General features: G+C 46.5%; 1 protein-coding gene across 2 annotated transcripts in view; it reads right to left on the bottom strand.

Annotated features, from left to right (window-relative positions):
- Positions 1–16,787, bottom strand: part of GTPBP8 (GTP binding protein 8 (putative)) — a 143,085-nt gene that overhangs the window by 67,073 nt on the left and 59,225 nt on the right. For both annotated transcript variants that reach the window (XM_030203796.1, XM_030203798.1), the window contains exons 5-6: positions 3,705–3,804; positions 333–451 (exon numbers count right to left, since the gene is read on the bottom strand). In XM_030203796.1, coding sequence (XP_030059656.1) covers positions 333–451; positions 3,705–3,804 — 219 coding nt within the window. The remainder of the gene's footprint in view (positions 1–332; positions 452–3,704; positions 3,805–16,787) is intronic.

Below are 16,787 nucleotides of genomic sequence, written 5' to 3'. Positions count from 1 at the left end.
CTGGTAGGTGGACACAACCCATCAGTTAATGGATTCATCTGCTGTTGATGACAAGGAATCATTGTTGTCATACATTTGTTCTTTTTTGGTATTTTGTTACAGCCCATAATCTCAATAAACTTACCATTGTAAATTTAAAAAATACATTTTTCTCAATAACTTTCACAGAAAAGAAGCAGCTTGATATTTACATTCTGGAATTACAGTATTAATGATGTCCAAAGTTGAAAATACCAGCATATTTAAAATTTTAAACCTGGGGCCACATAGACTGCTCTGCTTTATAAAGTGCACTAACTGGTTGCTCACATCACAGACAGCAGCTCAGTTACCTGACAAGGAAAAGCTGAGGGAAGCAACCCTGCGTCTGCTTCTTTACAAAATCCTGGATCTGCAACAGCTGCTTCAGGAGTTCGCCTTTTGAGACTCGGTCAATTTTGGTCACCACAAACTGGTTCAAATAATCAAACACAGAGTTGTTGTTTGCTATCACTCATGCATCACAAAGGCAATGGATCTCTTATACTCAAAGTGCACATTCTGATTTGTCTTTTTGTTTTATGAGTTTTTCTCCTAGAAAATGTAGTTGTTGCGAGACATGCCACAGTGGCAGGACTGTAAAGCAAAATCTACCACTTATTCATAGAACAGGTACACTTCAAACTTCCCCACACACACACACTCTAATCCACCACAAAACAGATATGACGTGAGCAACAGCAGTGCACAATTTCTACATACATGCATACACACACTTTTAGAACTGAAGAGAGCATGGGCAGGCAGAATGCAAGCTTCCGTTGCATGCTCTGCACCCAAAACTCACCCCCTCCCAATACAGGCAGAAATATTAGAACATTGTCTGCACATTGTGGCAAAGTTTCTACTACTCTTTCCTCTGAAGCAAACACCTCTAGTGTTAAAAGTGAATTGATTCCCCATTCTTGTGTAGTGTTTAATCTCTCCTGAGACTACCATCAAGGCAGCTATTCAGTACCAAAACATTACAGCGATTTGGGAGATGTGGTGTTATCAAGCCTGCCAAGTCTCCTACATTCAGCAGAAGACTCCCGCTTTCATGTGTCAACTGCTGCACTCCCACTGGGGAGCCAAGAACTCCTGCTTAGCAGCCTCTCCCCCTCCATTGGCTGCATGTTTATTAAGGTGTCTCCTATTGCCACAGCATGTGGAATTTAGTTGAGCCAGTGGATGGGAGTGGGGGCGAAGCGGAGTGGACTAGGGCAGGGTTAGGGGCGTGTCTTGAAATCTCCTTCTCAAAAATCAGGCCCCTTGGCAGCTCTGTGTTATGGAGCAAGGGCTCTGTACAGAAGGAAACAATCCAGAAACACTGAGCAGTTAGCCCACTGGAACAAAGTGGAAGCAATACTGAACTGCTAGAAATCTTATTCCAAAGGAGTTATAAGAAAGGCAAAAGAAGCAATAATTATGGGGAACTGTGATCCTAGAGAAACTTGGATGGAAAGGCCAGCTCAACCCTTATCAAACTTACTATGGTCATGACCCCATCACCACCTTGGGTGAATCTCTTCATAAAGGTCCTGCTTAGGTTGCAACCCCAAACATGAGTTTTGTGAGTACATTTGGAGCCATGACCTACAATTTTGGAAGCCTGAGCTAACTGAAGCTAATCAAGGTTTGGTCAGAACAGCAGGAGTCAAACAGCTATAAGGAAGGCCGACAGCTGCAAGCAGTCCAGAATGACCAGGCTAGCTGGAGGAGGAACATGGTCAGTACATACTGCCAATCCAGGGGGAAGGTTGTTCTGAAGGAACAATGGAGAAAGCTAGAGGATGGGCCTTAAAAAAACAGAGACCGGCAATGGCCCCAAGGGGGAGTCAAGTTGGTGGCAAAATGTCATGTGTTAGCCTGTGTATGTATAAGCCTATCATATGTGTTGGCCAGACCTGGAGCCTGAAGAAGGTGACTTTGCTAATATGAGCTGACAGATCAATGCAGGGAATAAAGCAGGTTTTGCCACAAGTTGCTGGCTCACTCCATGTTTTTCAGGTTGTCTGGAGGTGGCCCATAACATCTCTCCTGATTACTCCTTGGGGGAATTCTGTGCAGAAATGTTGAAAATTCTGTGCGTGTTTTAAAATTCAGCATGATAATTATTTATGCTGAATTCACCTATCAGAAGTCTTGGTTACTCTTCACCCCAGCCCTGACAGTTCCCCAACTCTCTCTCTCCTCAAGCTCCATAGCTCTCTCTATCCCCTACTTAGTTTGAACCCTTTCTTACACTTGATCTCCCTTCTTCTTGGCAAGTTCAAACCCCAGCTTTCTCTCTGTCCCCTTAACCCCCCCTTTCTTTCCCTCTATGCTCCCCTGTTCTCTCTCCCTATTCACCACCAAGACCCCTAGCTCTTTCTTCCTGCCCTCCCATTCTCTTCCTACCTCCCACAAGACCCCCAAGCTCTCTCCCCCTCGCACTATTCCCTCAACCTCGGTTCTCTCCCTCCCAGGAATGGCCCCTCCCCTCTGTTTTTCATCTCTCCATGGCAAATCCCCTAGGCATACTCTCTGTTCCCTCCCTGCACCAAGCCCCCCCTCAGTCACAATCTCGGACCACTAAACCCACACCATAAAAACCTTCAGTGTGTTCTCTCCCTCAGTGATCACTTCTATTCTACTTCACATAACTGACAGCTGTGTGTGTTTGGCTGCTCATCGGGCAATGTCCTCTTCCTCTACCACCAGTTATTGGGCCATGCCTTCCTCCTCTGCTACCAGTTAGACTGTTAATTTGGAACCATGCAACTATAATGTGTCCTACGCAGTCAGGCACAAGGCAGCAGAGGAGGAGGATGCAGCCTAACAAGAAGCATTTTCCTCCTCTTTGCCATGCATTGCCAAACACAGCTAGCCATCAGCTGTGTGAAGTGAAATGGGATCACTTGCTGGAAAAAAAAACATCCTGGGAAATTCTTCTGGCATGGTGGCAGTTAAGGAGTTTTTCCAGCATTGAGGGGGGAAGAGATGAACAATGTTAGCTGCCTCTGCTGTTGAATCCTCCAAGGACTAACTGATTAATGACACAAGGCACTTCAGACAAGCTTTTAAACTATTTTTATCTGGTAAAGGAGTTTTAAGAAACCTTAGCTAACTGTGAAGCACTACCCTAAAGGTGTCAAATCCTCTGATCTATTCAGTTCTCCAAGAAGTTTGGTTTAAATCAATTTGACTTTGCAGAAATTTAAATCACTGAACATATCTCTATACATACACACATATGTATATATACATATATATATAAATACATATATATATATGTATATACGCACACACATACACAAAACATCAGGATTAAAGTTTAAAAAATAATTAGATGCAGACAGAAGAGTTTTTAGGATCTTTGCTTTGAGGGTAGAATGGATTTTGATCACATACTATTTTGTAATACACCAGGATTAAAGTTAAAAAACTAATTAGATGAAGACAGAAGAGTTTTTAGGATGTTTGCTTTGAGGGTAGAACGGATTTTGATCCCACACTATTTTGTAATACAGTATAATGAGATTAAACAAGACAAAAGCATAGCAGTTTGGGTTGAGATGTTCTGTTCATACATTGTTTAAATAAAGAGGCTCCTACTGCCAGACATCTATGGTTAAAACTAGTTTAAAATAAGCCACAAAAAATGGGAAGAAAATACCAGCAATAGTGAACAGTATGTTACTTACAGTATAAGGGATTCCAAATTCTTCACACATGTCAACAGCTATCTTATCTGCTTTCTGAATTCCCACAGAGCCATCTAGCAGCAAGAATGTTTTTCTTAAGCTATAAGAAGAAGAATCACACCGAAATGAACTGATTATCTAATTTAATCTATAATTTACTCTACCATCTACGTACTTAAAGCAATACCACTTTGTATTTCTCATTCTGGAAATGGCGATCACCACTACGGCATAATGTAAGCCACATTGAGCCTGCAAAAAGGTGGGAAAATGTGGGATACAAATGCAACAAACAAACAAATAAATAAATAAATAATACAAACTCTTGCATCAACTTTACTCACCCTTATCTTCAAGGCCCACGGACTTGGTCTCCCTGCTTACCTTGCAGCGTTATCCGTCCGATATTCCCCTACCTGACCTCCTGCATTCAATCAATGATCACGACTGGTTCTTCCTAATCCCAAAGCTGTTCTGAGCGATCAAAAATGCCCGTAAGAGAACACAGAACGCTAACAGGGAATGGCTATTGGAGCCAAGGCTTAATGGTGATAGATCTACAGACACCATGATTACCAAAATCATCCACAAGTACTGGCCGATATTACAGCTCCATCACCAATTTAAGGATAGACCGCAGGTTGCATATAAAAGGGAAAGAAATATGGGTGAGATCTTGTCTATTTTCAGACGCACTAACCTCCAGTCAGAACACGAAGAACAGGGATATAAGAGCTGTCAAAACTGTATTTATTGTGCACATGCGATAGAGACAAAATTTGTAACTAATCCAGCTACCGGCAAGCGTGTTGAATTGAGATCGAAGACATTGCAATACAGCACAGGTCATCTATGCTATATCTGCTGTCCGTGCCCTAAATGGTATATAGGACAAACTAAACGCAAAGTCAAACAACGAATAGGGGAACATCTGAGCAATACACGGTTAAATAAAACAGAAACACCATTAGTAGCACACTGGTCTGTCAAAGGACATTTGGAATCAGATTTAAAATATGTAGTCCTTACTCAGATTCAATTGAGATGGGGGGGGGGGGGGGGGGGGGGGGGGGAGAGATATAACAGCTTTATGGACACAACAAGAGCAGAAATTCATATATCTATGGCATACGGTACATCCAAAAGGACTTAACAAGGAAACTGTTAATAAATACACCTTTCTCACAATTTTACACCAGATCTGTTACCTTGCTGTCTCATATCTGAGTATTCTCTCCTTAATCGCCAGCCTCCAATATGGCCGCGGCATTTTTTTGCCATTTAAAGACAATCATGTGACTCATCCAACCAATCACAGCTTCATTCACAATAATGTTTGCCATTCAATTTCCCTATTTAATCCATAGGGCTCAATAGAATTTAATCTAAAAATCCAATTCTGTTCCTTATAGTTTAAAACAGACTCAATGTTACCTCCTAACACATTGGGGGTAAAAGTATCAATGATTCTCCAACGCAGGTCTGTAATTGTATGTTGCTTTTCCATCCAATGTTGGACAATAGGAGCTTCAGCTGTTTGTGTATTAATCTTTGATTTCTGCTCATTTAATCTCGTTCTTATACATCTACTTCTTCTCCCCACATATAGTCTATCACAAGGACAGAGTATAATATACACTGAGTTCCTCGTGTTACAGTCCGTGTTATATTGCGCTTTGATCCTATAGTTATTAATTGGAGCTATCCATAGTATGGCAACTTCCCTGGTCTGCTGCAGTGCTGCCCTCACAAGCGCAGCGCTTTTGCCAGGCAGATCTGATTCTCCCTCCTTCCTTCCTTAGTTCCCGCTCTTGGCAGCCCCCCCCCCCCGGCAGCCCTCAGCTCCCCAATCGACAGCCCCCCCCCCCCCGCACGCGCATTTTAACCTTTACTTTGTGGCAGCGATGTCAATCAATGAAGAAAAAGGCACTACAGGCTCGCTTCCAGTTTCTCTCTTCACACAGTGCCCCGCCCTCACGGAAACAGGAAATGCATCATCGTGAAAGGCGAGACACTGTGTGAAGAGAGAAGCTGGAAGCGAGCCTGTTGTGCCTTTTTCTTCAAGTAAGGACAGACATTTTGCTTCTTCAGCATGTTGAATGTGCAGAATCTGACCTGGCTGACAGTTTTGAGGCAGTGTGCTTCTGTGTGTACATAGCAAAAAGGTAGAAGGAGTCTTTTTTTTCTAGCTAGTGGCTGGGAAGTTTCAAAGGTACTTTTAGTAAAGCTAGACTGCACAGCAGCAGTCTATCTGCAAGTCCTTTAAAGTTATACATTCAGGGCTGTTTTTCTCACTGTTTAGTTCAGTCACTTCTTGTTATTTATGGCCACTGAGGGCAATAAGGGGTTAAAAACTAGCTCTGCACAGCCAGATAGTGATGGACCCTTTTAATTTTTTCCAGTATGGAATGATAAACTTTCTGACAAAGAAATATTGTGGTCCAAAACCAAAACACCAAAGTAAGGACACACAATACTACTACTACTTAACATTTCTAGAGCGCTACTAGGGTTATGCAGCGCTGTACAATTTAACAAAGAGAGACAGTCCCTTCTCAAAGAGCTTACAACACACAATATTGTGCAATCACTACCCACAGATCTGTATTCTGCAGTCTGAAAATTGCCCCCTTCTTATTTTTTAGGGAAAACATTTTTAAAAAATCACCAACCCAAATTCAAATTTTATCTAAAAAAATCAAGATGTAGAGTGCACCCTAGCCTTACATTCTGGTTCTATTGGAGGAGTAGCCTAGTGGTTAGTGCAGTGGACTTTGATCCTGGGGAACTGAGTTCGATTCCCACTGCAGCTCCTTGTGACTCTGGGCAAGTCACTTAACCCTCCATTGCCCCTGGTACAAAATAAGTACCTGAATATACTATGTAAACCGCTTTGAATGTAGTTGCAAAAAACCTCAGAAAGGCGGTATATCAAGTCCCATTTCCCCTTCCCTTACAAAGGGAAAAAGTCATTGTCATCAATGAGGACTATGCTTTGTGGCCAAATTTAGATCCCATGATACAGGATTCTAGAAAGAGCCCTATAATTGCTCCCACTCTATGGATTCTTGCTGCAGTGTCAGACTGGGGACAGTGAGAGGGAGGGGCTATTAAAATAGGGAGACAATCTCTGAGTAGTTGCAAATGAAGCCTTATAGCACCAGAATTCCAGCAATGCTCCTAATTGAAAAGAAAGAAAGAAAGAAAGAAAGAAAGAAAGAAAGAAAGAAAGAAAGAAAGAAAGAAAGAAAGAAAGAAAGAAAGAAAGAAAGAAAAGAAAGAAAGAAAGAAAGAAAGAAAGAAAGAAAGAAAGAAAGAAAGAATACACGCACATGTGGGCTAAATATTTATACATTAACATGACTATATGGAGATACACCATGCATTATTTCAGCATGCTTCTGCTAAAGCTTCATTTGCATTTGATCTATCATCATTTAAATACACATGCATACTAATTTTAGTGCATACACATAAATGTCTTTTCAAACCACTAAGGCATAAATACATAAGCATTGTCATAGTGGGACAGACAAAAAGTCTGTCAAGCCACTCAAGCCTAGTATGTTTCCAACAGTGGAAAATCCAGGTGACAAGTATCTGTCAGTACTCAAAATAGTAAATGGATTCCATCCTGCTTATTCCAGTTTGTGTATAGTGTTTTGCAGTGGAGAGATTGTGTGTTGGGCTTACTGAGGTGGCACCAAAACATCAGAAAGGGTGTACAGCGTAAATCATGACACACTACCTCTTGAAGGATCTACATATGGTTGTTAATAAAAGGAGCTCATTGTGAACACTATCCACCCTAAAAGGGTGTTTTGTGGCTCTACATGAGAATTGTGATATTATGATCCCTTGTTTCATATTGTTGACGGTCTGCATTTTCCCTATGGGTGGTATATTGGTGTATTAGGGTCTGCCCAGTGTAATATTTATGGTACAGTAAGGTTTTGAGTGTTTTTTTGCACAAAGTTGTGCATAGTGTTTTGCAGTTGAGCAATTGTGGTTAGTATATGTTTTGAGCAACCACTTTATTCTTTGACATATGATATATATCTAATATCTAAATTTAATAAAAGGTATTAACTGTGACTATTTTATTTTTATTTATTTTTTTCTGTGTGTTGTCAGACAATTATGGAGGTAAGCTCTGCCCCTGGCCCCACACCTAGCCCCGCCCCCTTTAGCCTCCCCAAACAGTTGGGCCACCGACCGCCTATGGAGCTATCCAACTATTGCCTACTATAGATAAATAACACTATTGGCATGCACCACAACAATTATGTTCTGCGTCAATTATCTTATTCCTCCTATCCAATTGATATTTAACAAGTTCACCTACATTTTTCCCCCTTTGTAGAGCTGTAATAGGATGTTCCACAAAACAATTATTTAACTGGAGAACATGCCAATGTCTGTGTATGGCTTTAGTCAATGCTCCTGAAACCTGGGAATAAGGCAATACACAAACTAATTTATCATTAATAGTAGAGCGTTTGTATTGTAACAGTAAAGCTCTATTTGTGCATTTTGCCCGCAAATATGCTTTCCTGATTATCTTCTTTGGATATCCGCGAGATGTAAATCGTTGAGTAAGAATCAAAGCTTGCTGTTTAAATTCTTCAACTGTTGAACATATTCTCCGCAACTGGAGGAATTGACTGATGGGCAGGCTTGCTTTCAATTTGGTGGGATGGTAACTGTGGAATTTTAAATAATTGTTACGATCAGTACCTCTTTCTATATAAAGTTGTACAGAATCCATTAGATACTATATTGATCTGAATGTCCAAAAAGTTCATAGTGTGACTTGAAAAATGGAGCTCAAAAGATAAATTCCTAATTGATTCAGCCAACAATGAAATGCTAATAGTTGTTCTTCAGATCCAATCCATTATCAGTGTCAGACCAAAGTTAAGTGGGTGGGTTGATAAGATTAAGTTGGGTTGTTAGTGCAAGCTTGCTTGAAAAGATGTGTCTTCAACATTTTTCTGAAGGGTAAATAGACGTTAATTGTTTGGATAGATCTTGGCAAAGTATTCCAAAGCTGGCTGCCCAAAAAGGAGAAACTGGATGCATAGTAGGTTTTGTATTTAATTCCTCTGCAGTTGGGAAGGTGAAAGTTTAGGTAAGTTTGTGAGGACACTGATCTGTTTCTAATTGGGAGGTCGACCAAGTCATTCATGTAGCCAGGGGATTCTCCGTAAATGATCTTATGAATTATTGTAAGGACCTTGAAATTTATTCTCTCTTTGATAGAGAGCCAATGAAGTTTCTTTTGAAGAGGTGAAGCACTTTCAAATCTTGACTTGCCAAAGATAAGTCTGGCTGCTGTGTTCTGGGCAGTCTGAAGTCTTTTCAGGACTTGGGTCTTACAACCTAAGAAGACACTGTTGCAATAATCTGCGTGGGTAATAACTGTGGATTGTACTAGGTTTCGGGAGGTGGCCAAGGGAAGATACGATTTCACTCGTTTCAATATCCACATCATCTTGACAATTTTTTTTGAGGTGGACTTAGCATGGTTATCAAAGGATAAATGGTTGTCTATCATTCCTCCAAGGATCTTTAGGTTGTCGGATATGGAGAGTTGCACATCAGGGGGTGTTAAGAGTAGTCGGGAGGAGTGGGGAGTATTGAGATGAAATAACTAGGCACTGTGTTTTTTCTTTAATTTCATCTTAAAAGCATTAGCCCAAGAGGTTAGGGTGGTCGTGCCAATGGTAATTTTATCAGAGATTTCTGATAAAGCGAATGCTACATACCTGTAGAAGGTATTCTCCGAGGACAGCAGGCTGATTGTTCTCACTGATGGGTGACGTCCACGGCAGCCCCTCCAATCGGAACACTTTACTAGCAAAGGCCTTTGCTAGTCCCCGCGCGCTCATGCGCACCGCGCATGCGCGGCCGTCTTCCCGCCCGAACCGGCTCGTGTTCGTCAGTCCCGTATGTAGCAAGACAAAACAAGGGAAGACACAACTCCAAAGGGGAGGCGGGCGGGTTTGTGAGAACAATCAGCCTGCTGTCCTCGGAGAATATCTTCTACAGGTATGTAGCATTCGCTTTCTCCGAGGACAAGCAGGCTGCTTGTTCTCACTGATGGGGTATCCCTAGCCCCCAGGCTCACTCAAAACAACAACCATGGTCAATTGGGCCTCGCAACGGCGAGGACATAACTGAGATTGACCTAAAAAATTTACCAACTAACTGAGAGTGCAGCCTGGAACAGAACAAACAGGGCCCTCGGGGGGTGGAGTTGGATACTAAAGCCCAAACAGGTTCTGAAGAACTGACTGCCCGAACCGACTGTCGCGTCGGGTATCCTGCTGCAGGCAGTAATGAGATGTGAATGTGTGGACAGATGACCACGTCGTAGCTTTGCAAATTTCTTCAATAGAGGCTGACTTCAAGTGGGCTACCGACGCTGCCATGGCTCTAACATTATGAGCCGTGACATGACCCTCAAGAGCCAGCCCAGCCTGGGCGTAAGTGAAGGAAATGCAATCTGCTAGCCAATTGGATATGGTGCGTTTCCCACAGCCACTCCCCTCCTATTGGGATCAAAAGAAACAAACAATTGGGCGGACTGTCTGTTGGGCTGTGTCCGCTCCAGATAGAAGGCCAATGCTCTCTTGCAGTCCAATGTGTGCAGCTGACGTTCAGCAGGGCAGGAATGAGGACGGGGAAAGAATGTTGGCAAGACAATTGACTGGTTCAGATGGAACTCTCCGACACAACCTTTGGCAAGAACTTAGGGTGAGTGCGGAGGACTACTCTGTTATGATGAAATTTGGTGTAAGGGGCCTGGGCTACCAGGGCCTGAAGCTCACTGACTCTACGAGCTGAAGTAACTGCCACCAAGAAAATGACCTTCCAGGTCAAGTACTTCAGATGGCAGGAATTCAGTGGCTCAAAAGGAGGTTTCATCAGCTGGGTGAGAACGACATGAGATCCCATGACACTGTAGGAGGCTTGACAGGGGGCTTTGACAAAAGCAAACCTCTCATGAAGCGAACAACTAAAGGCTGTCCTGAGATCGGCTTACCTTCCACACGGTAATGGTATGCACTGATTGCACTAAGGTGAACCCTTACAGAGTTGGTCTTGAGACCAGACTCAGACAAGTGCAGAAGGTATTCAAGCAGGGTCTGTATAGGACAAGAGCGAGGATCTAGGGCCTTGCTGTCACACCAGATGGCAAACCTCCTCCACAGAAAGAAGTAACTCTTCTTAGTGGAATCTTTCCTGGAAGCAAGCAAGATACGGGAGACACCCTCTGACAGACCCAAAGAGGCAAAGTCTACGCTCTCAACATCCAGGCCGTGAGAGCCAGGGACAGGAGGTTGGGATGCAGAAGCGCCCCTTCGTCCTGCGTGATGAGGGTCGGAAAACACTCCAATCTCCACGGTTCTTCGGAGGACAACTCCAGAAGAAGAGGGAACCAGATCTGACGCGGCCAAAAAGGAGCAATCAGAATCATGGTGCCTCGGTCTTGCTTGAGTTTCAACAAAGTCTTCCCCACGAGAGGTATGGGAGGATAAGCATACAGCCGACCCTCCCCCCAGTCCAGGAGGAAGGCATCTGATGCCAGTCTGCCGTGGGCCTGAAGCCTGGAACAGAACTGAGGGACTTTGTGGTTGGCTCGAGATGCGAAGAGATCTACCAAGGGGGTGCCCCACACCTGGAAGATCTGTCGCACTACACGGGAATTGAGCGACCACTCGTGAGGTTGCATAATCCTGCTCAACCTGCGGCCAGACTGTTGTTTACCGCCTGCCAGATATGTGGCTTGGAGCACCATGCCGTGACGGCGAGCCCAGAGCCACATGCTGATGGCTTCCTGACACAGGGGGGCGAGATCCGGTGCCCCCCTGCTTGTTGACGTAGTACATGGCAACCTGGTTGTCTGTCTGAATTTGGATAATTTGGTGGGACAGCCAATCTCTGAAAGCCTTCAGAGCATTCCAGATCGCTCGCAACTCCAGAAGATTGATCTGCAGATCGCGTTCCTGGAGGGACCAGCTTCCTTGGGTGTGAAGCCCATCGACATGAGCTCCCCATCCCAGGAGAGACACATCCGTGGTCAGCACTTTTTGTGGCTGAGGAATTTGTAAAGAACGTCCCAGAGTCAAATTGGACCAGATCGTCCACCAATACAGGGATTTGAGAAAACTCGTGGACAGGTGGATCACGTCTTCTAGATCCCCAGCAGCCTGAAACCACTGGGAAGCTAGGGTCCATTGAGCAGATCTCATGTGAAGGCGGGCCATGGGAGTCACATGGACTGTGGAGGCCATGTGGCCGAGCAATCTCAACATCTGCCGAGCTGTGATCTGCTGTGACGCTCGCACCTGCGAGACGAGGGACAACAAGTTGTTGGCTCTCGCCTCTGGGAGGTAGGTGCGAGCCGTCCGAGAATCCAGCAGAGCTCCTATGAATTCGAGTTTCTGCACTGGGAGAAGATGGGACTTTGGATAATTTATCACAAACCCCAGTAGCTCCAGGAGGCGAATAGTCATCTGCATGGACTGCAGGGCTCCTGCCTCGGATGTGTTCTTCACCAGCCAATCGTCGAGATATGGGAACACGTGCACCCCCAGCCTGCGAAGTGCCGCTGCTACTACAGCCAAGCACTTTGTGAACACCCTGGGCGCAGAGGCAAGCCCAAAGGGTAGCACACAGTACTGGAAGTGACGTGTGCCCAGCTGAAATCGCAGATACTGCCTGTGAGCTGGCAGTATCGGGATGTGTGTGTAGGCATCCTTTAAGTCCAGAGAGCATAGCCAATCGTTTTCCTGAATCATGGGAAGAAGGGTGCCCAGGGAAAGCATCCTGAACTTTTCTTTGACCAGATATTTGTTCAGGGCCCTTAGGTCTAGGATGGGACGCATCCCCCCTATTTTCTTTTCCACAAGGAAGTACCTGGAATAGAATCCCAGCCCTTCTTGCCCGGATGGCACGGGCTCAACCGCATTGGCGCTGAGAAGGGTGGAGAGTTCCTCTGCAAGTACCTGCTTGTGCTGGAAGCTGTAAGACTGAGCTCCCGGTGGACAATTTGGAGGTTTTGAGGCCAAATTGAGGGTGTATCCTTGCCGGACTATTTGGAGAACCCACTGATCGGAGGTTATGAGAGGCCACCTTTGGTGAAAAGCTTTTAACCTCCCTCCGACTGGCAGGTCGCCCGGCACTGACACTTGGATGTCGGCTATGCTCTGCTGGAGCCAGTCAAAAGCTCGTCCCTTGCTTTTGCTGGGGAGCCGAGGGGCCTTGCTGAGGCGCACGCTGCTGACGAGAGCGAGCGCGCTGGGGCTTAGCCTGGGCCGCAGGCTGTCGAGAAGGAGGATTGTACCTACGCTTGCCAGAAGAGTAGGGAACAGTCTTCCTTCCCCCGAAAAATCTTCTACCTGTAGAGGTAGATGCTGAAGGCTGCCGGCGGGAGAACTTGTCGAATGCGGTGTCCCGCTGGTGGAGCTGCTCTACCACCTGTTCGACCTTCTCTCTAAAAATATTATCCGCACGGCAAGGCGAGTCCGCAATCCGCTGCTGGATTCTATTCTCCAGGTCGGAGGCACGCAGCCATGAGAGTCTGCGCATCACCACACCTTGAGCAGCGGCCCTGGACACAACATCAAAGGTGTCATACACCCCTCTGGCCAGGAATTTTCTGCACGCCTTCAGCTGCCTGACCACCTCCTGAAAAGGCTTGGCTTGCTCAGGGGGGAGCGCATCCACCAAGCCCGCCAACTGCTGCACATTGTTCCGCATGTGTATGCTCGTGTAGAGCTGGTAAGACTGAATTTTGGCCACGAGCATAGAAGAATGGTAGGCCTTCCTCCCAAAGGAGTCTAAGGTTCTAGAGTCCTTGCCCGGGGGCGCCGAAGCATGCTCCCTAGGACTCTTAGCCTTCTTTAGGGCCAAATCCACAACTCCAGAGTCATGAGGCAACTGAGTGCGCATCAGCTCTGGGTCCCCATGGATCCGGTACTGGGACTCGATCTTCTTGGGAATGTGGGGATTAGTTAGAGGCTTGGTCCAGTTTGCCAGCAATGTCTTTTTGAGGACATGATGCATGGGTACTGTGGACGCTTCCTTAGGTGGAGAAGGATAGTCCAGGAGCTCAAACATTTCAGCCCTGGGCTCGTCCTCCACAACCACCGGGACGGGGACTCCCTTGCCCGCATCGGCGAAGCTCCCTCCGCCGACGTAGTCGGGGAGCCTTCCTGGGAAGCGACGGCAGCCGGTACCGCACGCGGCACCGACGCCGGAGACCTCACCTCGGGCGATGGACCAGCCGGCGCCACACTCGACGGTACCGGTGGCGCAAGCACCGCCGGTACCGGAGGGGTAGGGCACAACAGCTCTCCCAGAATCTCTGGGAGAACGGCCCGGAGGCTCTCGTTCAGAGTGGCTGCAGAGAAAGGCATGGATGTCGATGCAGGCGTCGACGTCAGAACCTGTTCCGGGCGTGGAGGCTATTCCGGGCTGTCCAGAGTGGAGCGCATCGACACCTCCTGGACAGAGGGTGAGCGGTCCTCTCGGTGCCGATGCCTACTGGGTGCCAACTCCCTCGGCGACCCAGAGCTCTCGGTGCCGACACGGGAAGGAGACCGGTGACGATGCTTCTTCAACTTCTTGGGACGAAGCATGTCACCGGAGCTTCCCGGCACCGACGAGGAGGACGTAGAATCCAACCGTCGCTTCCTCGGGGCCGAGGCCGAAGGAGGTCGGTCTCGGGGGGGCTGTACCGCAGGAGCCCTCAGGGTAGGGGGAGACCCACCCGAAGGCTCACCGCCACCAGCAGGGGAATGGACAGCCCTCACCTGCACTCCAGACGAAGCACCACCGTCCGACGACATCAGCCGACGAGGTCCCGGTACCACCGACGTCGATGCAGCTGTCTGATGTCTCAGCGCCGATGCAGAGGGCCGATGCCTCGATGCACTCGATGCACTGGCAGCGGAGGATGAAGCTCTGGACGCTGAAGACGTCGATGCACTCGATACCCCCGGTGCCGATGCCGACGAAGAGCCCGAGAACAAAACGTTCCACTGGGCCAATCTCGCTACCTGAGTCCGCTTTTGCAAAAGGGAACACAGACTACAGGCCTGCGGGCGGTGCCCAGCCCCCAAGCACTGAAGACACGACGCATGCCTGTCAGTGAGCGAGATGACCTGGGCGCACTGGGTGCACTTCTTGAAGCCGCTGGGAGACTTCGATGTCACGGGCGGAAAAATCACGCCGGCGAGATCAAAAGTCGAAATGGCGGAAAAGGCACCCGAAAAAACAAGGGGAAGAAAACTTCGACCCGAGGCCTAAAAGCGGCCTACCCCGACGACGAAAGAAAACTTACCAGGGCGAAAAAGCTGGAAATAGCGGGGGGGAAGACTGAAGAGTCTCTTTCCACACACAGAATGGATTTTTTTTTTTTTTTGAGAACAACACGAAGAACGCGCGAGGTCGACTTTGCGGGGCACGACACGGCGAACACACGACCGTACCGAGCGTGGACAAAAGAAGACTGATGAACACGAGCCGGTTCGGGCGGGAAGACGGCCACGCATGCGCGGTGCGCATGAGCGCGCGGGGACTAGCAAAGGCCTTTGCTAGTAAAGTGTTCCGATTGGAGGGGCTGCCGTGGACGTCACCCATCAGTGAGAACAAGCAGCCTGCTTGTCCTCGGAGAAATTGGATTTAAAGGGGATAAATATAGTGACATCGTCTGCGTATATGAAGGGATTAAGTCCATGTTTGGCTAGTAACCTGGCCAAGGGAATCATCATAAGGTTGAAAAGTATCGGAGAAAGTGGAGATTCCTGTGGTACCCCGCATTCTGATGACCGTGGAGATGATGTATTTGTGGTCCCTTTGACTTGGTAGGCAGTGGCGTAGGCAGACCTGACATTTTGGGTGGGCCCAGAGCTAATATGGGTGGGCACTATGTATATATAGGTGCGAGTAGTGTTTCTTGGGATACTCCTAAATAATGCCTTAGAGTGTACTTGATGATGGATTTGTAAATAAATAATCTGCCCATCTGTCCTGCGTCAACATAACCACATAAATACTCGGAGCCTATGTTGCAAACCTTAACACCACCAATTCTGAACACACAAATACCAATAACAGCACCTTTAAAAAGGCAGCAGTGAATATACACAACACCAATGTGTGTCCTACTGGAAAAGCCAGGCAAGTCAGACTGATATAGATACCCACACAAGCCACATGCCAGAAGAATCTCTCACATGCAGAACACAGATCAACCTTCATCAATTACAGCATAAAGGACTAAAACTTTAAATTGTCCTGTAGCCTACTGTCAGCCCTGCCCTTCCCTACCCCCCATCCCTCCCTGTAGCCCGACATCAGCCCTACCTTTCCCTTCCCTATCCCCCATCCATCCGTATAGCCCAGAATCAGCCCTACCCTTTCCTACCCCCCCTCCATCCATCCCTGTAGCATGGCATCAGCTCTACCTTTCCCTTCCTACCACCCCATCTACACCTATAGTTCGGAATCAGCCCTACCTCTCCCTTCCTACCTCCCATCCACCCCTATAGCCCAGCATCAGCTCTTTCCTTCCCTTCTCTACCCTACCCTCCATCCCTCACTGTAGCCTAGTGTCAGCACTATCCTACCCCCTACCCATCCCCCCATAGTCATCTCCAACCCACTCTGAGGCACATCAGCATTAAATATAAAACCTTTTGCTTTTTAATGTCCTGGGCACAGCAGAGCCCCCAACCACATAAATATAAAGTTTTTTTTAAAAATAATTTTAACCTGGGCACTGCAGAGACCATCACCACCCAAAAACCCACCAAAATGAGAGGAATAGACAACTTTTTAAAAATTAAACTGGGCACTATTAAAATTTATTGTTGGTAAATTTCTGGGTGGGGATGGGCTCCTCATTGCCTAGGGCAAAAGAGATCTATTTAATGATTAAAATATACCTTTTTTGCCCTAAGCAGTGAAGAACCCACCCCCATCCAGAAGCCCACCACCAGCCAACATTTTGATTTCAAAAATTACATGACATAAAAAAATGGATTTAAATTTTATTACCTGATGTGCTGT

The sequence above is a fragment of the Microcaecilia unicolor genome, chromosome 5 (assembly GCF_901765095.1).
Source record: "Microcaecilia unicolor chromosome 5, aMicUni1.1, whole genome shotgun sequence".
NCBI classification, from domain to species: domain Eukaryota; kingdom Metazoa; phylum Chordata; class Amphibia; order Gymnophiona; family Siphonopidae; genus Microcaecilia; species Microcaecilia unicolor.
Note: the sequence above shows the minus strand (reverse complement) of the source record. Positions and strands in the feature narration are given on the sequence as shown.